The sequence below is a fragment of the Hemibagrus wyckioides genome, linkage group LG15 (genome assembly GCF_019097595.1).
Source record: "Hemibagrus wyckioides isolate EC202008001 linkage group LG15, SWU_Hwy_1.0, whole genome shotgun sequence".
NCBI classification, from domain to species: Eukaryota; Metazoa; Chordata; class Actinopteri; order Siluriformes; family Bagridae; genus Hemibagrus; species Hemibagrus wyckioides.
In genome coordinates this window covers 7,360,256-7,366,255 of record NC_080724.1, presented here as the reverse complement: position 1 = coordinate 7,366,255, position 6,000 = coordinate 7,360,256, and the positions used below count along the sequence as shown (strand labels likewise).

General features: G+C 41.3%; 1 protein-coding gene across 1 annotated transcript in view; it reads right to left on the bottom strand.

Moving 5' to 3' along the window:
• Positions 1 to 1,080: 1,080 nt before the first annotated feature.
• The window catches only part of LOC131366190 (teashirt homolog 2), a 48,141-nt gene continuing 43,221 nt past the window's right edge, over positions 1,081 to 6,000 (bottom strand). Inside the window, exon 2 of the mRNA XM_058410429.1 lies at positions 1,081 to 4,940. Coding sequence (XP_058266412.1) covers positions 1,915 to 4,940 — 3,026 coding nt within the window. The 3' untranslated portion in view covers positions 1,081 to 1,914. The remainder of the gene's footprint in view (positions 4,941 to 6,000) is intronic.

Below are 6,000 nucleotides of genomic sequence, written 5' to 3'. Positions count from 1 at the left end.
AGCCATTTCAAATGCCCTCATGCCACAAATGCCCATCCACCAGCGTGGTCATTTAAAATTTCCCCATTAAGCGCAAAAGGCTAAATGACTCGGCTGTGACTTACTGCAGTCACGGCACACTTCCATTTGACGAGCCACTTCAGAGACTCTCGGTTTTAATTAAGGAACACAAATGGCCGGAATATCGCATTTATTTTGTCATATTATTCAACCATATCTTAAATCATCCTCTGGCTTCCATTTGAAAAGAAGTTGCTAAGCTGAAGGATAATGCCTTGACAGAGGGGAATTGTGGATCCATCGTCGAAGCAAGGCACTAAATAATTTATGGCTTTAATCTGTGCACTGAGGTGTGGGATCTATGCCTGCAATTATAAATGCAAGGTGGAATTATTGCTGAACACTAGAACTGCATTAGGAGCCGTCTGATGAACGGCGTGATTGCCTCCTCATTTTGCAGCAACGGAGGGCGAGTCGGTGTCAGAATGCTCAAATCACCAAAGCACAGATGCTTCCTCCCATTTGCCATCAAATGTCAGTTGCCAGTTATAAAACAGATATGATAGGGAGTAGTAATTGAGGACTTGACTGCTAGGGGAGGAAAAAAAAAAGAAATAAAAAAGCATAAAGTGTTTATGTACTTAGACTGTAATTATTCTTTAATAGCTCTGAAATGAGAGAGGCTGAGGGAGATATTTTTAATTGTTATGATATAGGCACGGTTCATAGCGTATGCAGTAATGAAATGAAGGTTCATTAGCATATCTAAGATATTAGTGGTAAAAAAAATAACATTCAGTGGAAGAGAAATACTATCGTGGACTTTTAGTCTGCCTATTATTAACATTTCAATGGTGTATTTAAACTTGTACCACTAAATTATAATACAGCAAAGGTTTTTTTTTTTTTCCCCAGGCTCCAGATGTAAAGACCTGTAGCTTTGCTATGCATTAATGGAATGTCATTATGCCACATAATGTGCCAAGAAACCAATCAAATGTACTAAAACCAACACAAATAAGTCTAACATCTTCATCTATTTCCCCTGAAAACAACTTAAAATAAATGCAGGAAGGCAGGTAGAAAAATGTTAATGATTTATTTTTTACTGGTATAAAAGGTGCAGTATGTTCTGTCTCACGATCCTCCTTTTGATGAGACACATTTTTCTGCAGTGCTATATATACATTGATGTGAGACATCTTTATGTCAAAGTTGTCTAAATCTGTTAACTCACATACCGAATCTGAGCCTAAACTGGTGATTAAACATTTATTAAAGTGCTTTTCTGTTCTATCATTGCAACACAAATATTTTACAGAATAATGTACTGTACATTTGTTTTTCTTTCATTTTTTTTCTTGTTTTTTTTTTTTTTAATTTATTTATTTATTATTTTTTTTATTTGCATTTTTGTTTTTATTTGTTTTTGGAAATGTGTGTTTGGCTACCTGTTTGAACATTTTGTCCATTCAGGTGCATCATCAGAGCTTACAGTTAATGCATCAATCAATTTTGCTGTTAAAAGTATTACAATTAAAACTTGCCATATCATACAAATAAATAGTCATAGCCAGGAGCTACCGCATGCAAACATCTGCAATTATGTTTCAAGCAATAATACAGTTCATTACTGGTGATGCAGTTGAGCAGAGTGCAAAGACTTATGTCAATGGATTCATTTCAGAATCTTTTGCAATGCATTTACTTACACATCCTTCTAATCCAGCCAGTGTGTCCATTTCTCCTTAACATGATGAAATGTTTCGTTTTTTTTTTAATTTATGAGCATACTACATAATGCTACATGTAACATGAAAAAAATAATTTCACCCGTTATTTTTTTTTTATATATAAAAGCAGAGCAATTACAGTTATTAACAACAAAACTACATATAGTAAAAACCAATCAAGCTATTCTTTGTCCATTTCAACAAATTGTGAATGATTCTCTGGAGATTTGCTGTGGGTTTTACTCAAGTGAAGTTTGACTGCATGGTTGCTGGCAAATGTCCGACTACAAAGCTTGCATTTGAATTTCGAGTCAATGTCTTCCTCCGTCACCAGTGCTTCCGTCACTCTAACACTGAAAGCTTTCGCCAGTTCAGGCTCTGCTACCTTTGTCTGGTGCTCGACTGGCAGTTTGCTCATGTCTTTGATCTGAAAACCGAGATGGGATTCAAGATGGGAAATGAAAGCAGATGGCATTCTAAACTGGGACGCGCAGTCGTTGCAATAGAAGACCGGATGGCCTGTGTCCATGTTCTTTAAAAATTTGGTCCCACCTGTTTTCCTAAGTTGGTACTTAACGTTGGCTAGCCAGTGGCTGATGGTAGTCATAGAGAGTCCAGTAAACTTGGAGATGTGCATCCGTTCCTGAGGACCAAGATCAGAGAGAAGATACTTGCCCTCGGAGGTCTGAAAGAGACTGGAAGCAAACTGGGCTTGAAGAATGAGCAAGTGCTGAGGGTTCCAGTTTGATTGCCTGCCTTTACGTTTGTGGACAGAATACACCTCACTGGACACATCTTCAAACCGTCTCACGTCTGACTCCAGTTTCATTGCAGGCACTCTTGATGCTATTGAGGGCTTTGGCGTAGTGGCTTTGGGAAGAACCTTTACCATATCAGCAATGTCAGACAGTGCATGTTTCTGAGGCATAGGAGTGGAGGACTGCGACAAGAGAGAAGAACTCAGTTTGTTATGTTTGTTTTTTGTTAAATCTATTGGCTGGTCATTATTTGTGAACATGAAGTTGCTGTTGGCCCTGATAACAGCGGAGGACGTGAGGACTGAGCCTGGTTTCTCCAGACCTCGGCTTAGTTCTGAGAATATAGGTTGGATGCGTTGTGACAGAACCCCCTCTTGCCTTGGCTTATTTGCCTTCCCCAAATGATTGTTCAGGACAGACTGTAGTGCACTTAAAGGGTTTATAGTAGGGACTTCCTGAGAGTCGTTGACAAGGTCTGAGGAGCTGCTGTGCCCATTGCTGGCAGGAGGGCTCGGTGAAGGGTTGGCTGTGTCAGAGAAAGCTGGGCTCAACTTCCCTTTGATCGTGTCATTCCCTTCACTTACACAGTCTGCATCCAGCTTTGAAGAGGAAGAGGAATCATCCTGACAATCACTGTCATCATTCTCTGCCAGATCAAACTTGCTGTTCTGGCTCTCTTTGTCATCGGATGCATCGCCCCTCTCCTTTTTGATGTCCGGATTGTGATGTCCCTGGAAACTCTCGTGTCCTCGAAGTCCCTGATAAAACTTTCCTTTAGGGGCAATGAGCCTCAATCTGTGGCTGTGACTCTGTTTGACCTGTATGGGGGGAGAGGCAGAAAGAGGGGCGTTCTTAATTACGCCTGATAGCTGGTAAGCTGCATGTATGCTGGGGTAAGCACTCCAGCTGGGTGTCCCCGTCTGAGCCTTATTAATTGCTGTGGCCACTGTGTTGGCTAAAGATTTCAGTATATCACCCCCTCCACTGGCTCCTTGCTCCAGGTCCTCCTCTCGTAGGTATGGATATTTAAAACTAGTATCAGTACACTTTTGATCTGCCCCATCAAGCTGGTCATCTTTATTTCTCTCTTCTTCTTGGTCAGGTTTCTTTTCCTTTGGGGAAGATTTCTGAGAATCTCCAGAGGCAGTACTTTTTGGGGAGGCCTTCTGTCCCTCTGACTCATTAGCAATTGGTTCTGCTAGTGTCTGCATCTTTTCTATTGCTAATGGGTCAAGAGTTAACTGTTTACCCTTCTTGGATGCTGAATTTGTCACTTTGATGAAATGACCGGTGACCATCATATGAGTGGTCAGCTGTTGAAGGGTATCATGTGAACTTCCACATTCCATGCACTTCAGGATCTGGGATTTGCATGTTTCGAACTGCCATGTGTAGCTAGCACCATTCTGATAGCCATATCGGTTGTTTGGAGCATTTGTAAGACCAGCTGACCTTTGGGCTTCACTATAGCCTATAGTACCAGTGGTGGAGTCAGGGGAACAAGGCCTTGTAGACTCAAAGGCACGCTTCTTTGCTGGTGGAATTAATTTAGGAGTGATTACTGGAATAGGTTCTTTCAAAGGCACTTTCTGGTAATGTTTAGTTTTAATCATGTGGACACTGAGGTCTTGGAGAGAGTCAAAAGAATGGCCACAAAACATGCATTTCAGGACTTTCTGGGCATCCTCCTTGCCTTCCATGTCTTGTAGGTTCCTCTTCCGACTTTTGGAAGATGAAGTGGAAGCAATTCCTTGTCTGCTATGGTTGTCATCTTGGTAGTGACCACTCTTGTTCATATGCACTGTCAATTCTACTAAGGTGTCATATGCTGCACTGCAGTCTTTGCAGCGGAAGCGACTGGCCCCTGTGAAGACTGTACCACACGCTTTGCTGCTCTGCCTGTACAAGTGCACCGAGCTGAACAGGTTGGGCTTTGACACAGGTTTTGGGGACAGTGTTTGCTGTAAGGTTTTGGACAGTGCATCCTGATGCCAGTCAAACTCACGCTTCGTGCTTGCATTGGAGCTGTCGCAGTTTGGTTTGCTGGCGTTGTTGCCAACCTTAAGGTCTAGTCCGATATTTGTCCAGTAGGAGTCTGAGAGGAAGTTGACATAAGTTGCCCTCATTTTCTCTAGGCTGCTGTACATCTCGTCTTTAGGTTTTGAACCATGGTTTTCGCTGTCCCTCAGGCTCTCTGGTGGGGAAGAGGCCTTGAAGTCAGAGAGTCTGTCACTGCCATCACTCAGACGGGACTCCAGTTCAACCTCCTGGTTGGACAAGACGCTGACAGGAGAATTCTGTAAGCTGTAGCTGCTCTTGTTGTCGGCTTCCTTGTCCTCAGGAATCTTTGGGCTGGTCTTCTCAGATCCCTCATCTTCATTCTGCATGTCACCTCCCTCCTCTTCTGCCACTGGTTCAGGGGCACCGACATCATCATCAGGCTCATACACTGAAAAAGAAAAAAAATATGTGCATATAAGTACATAAACATTTGTAAGTATACAGCTTGGAGTTCTGGCTGTAGCAAGACAGATATTGGAATGTGGCAAGTACATAGTACAAGTGATTCAGAATGATCTATAACATGCCGTAAATGGTGTGTTGTGTAAATAATGGGATAGGTCAAGAAATGATCTGCAACAGTATGATAAAAAAGACTAATTTCTATGTGCTTTTGCTAATTATTATTTCAAATGTATCATTCACACTAATCTATTCAAGAGTTAAATGATCTAAAATGAAATTAAAAAGCAAATAAGGTCTTTGTTTTAATCCAAGGACTGTAAAACGTACAAGAATGCAAGAATTTGGCTGCCTGTTCAAAATTCAAACCTGGTTACAGGCATAAGAGCTTTTAGTGAAATATATATGGGACCAGACACTTGCATTTCTTCTGGTTAATATTCCATTTTGAGTTACACTCAACACGGAGAACTGTCGATTGTAAGCTTTAAAAGTACTACCCTGTTCAGCCCCCTCTAGGCCTTCAGCATTTGGACTCTGAAAATAAGACTTTTTTTTTAATCAATATTTTAGAGGTGCCTCAAGAGGAAGCCTGGAGGTGAACTGCTGCCAGCTAATGGATGAAGATGGAAACGGGATTCAGGCTCTGAAAACAAACATGGAGAATGCATGGAGAATGGAGGCCTTGCGTACAGGCAAACGGACTCCCAGTGTGTGGTGACCTCGATCCAACACCATCAAGATTTTACATCCAGCAGACCAAGATGAGTGAATGCTTCATGGAATACTCTAACCATCTCCTGGTGCTCGAGAAGGAAATCATGTTTTTTGTATTGAAATGCGTGTATATTGTATATATAGATTTCCACAAACTGAACAGCTCTGGACTGTAACTGGTAACTGGTATCTTTTTCTGGGGTTACATTTATATATTTATAAAATCTCCAGGAGTTTACACATGTAACAATAAGCACTATTAATAAATTGCATAGCGATAAAGGGATACACAGTGCCAGGTCTTAAAAAACAATTCGGCTAATTGCAGT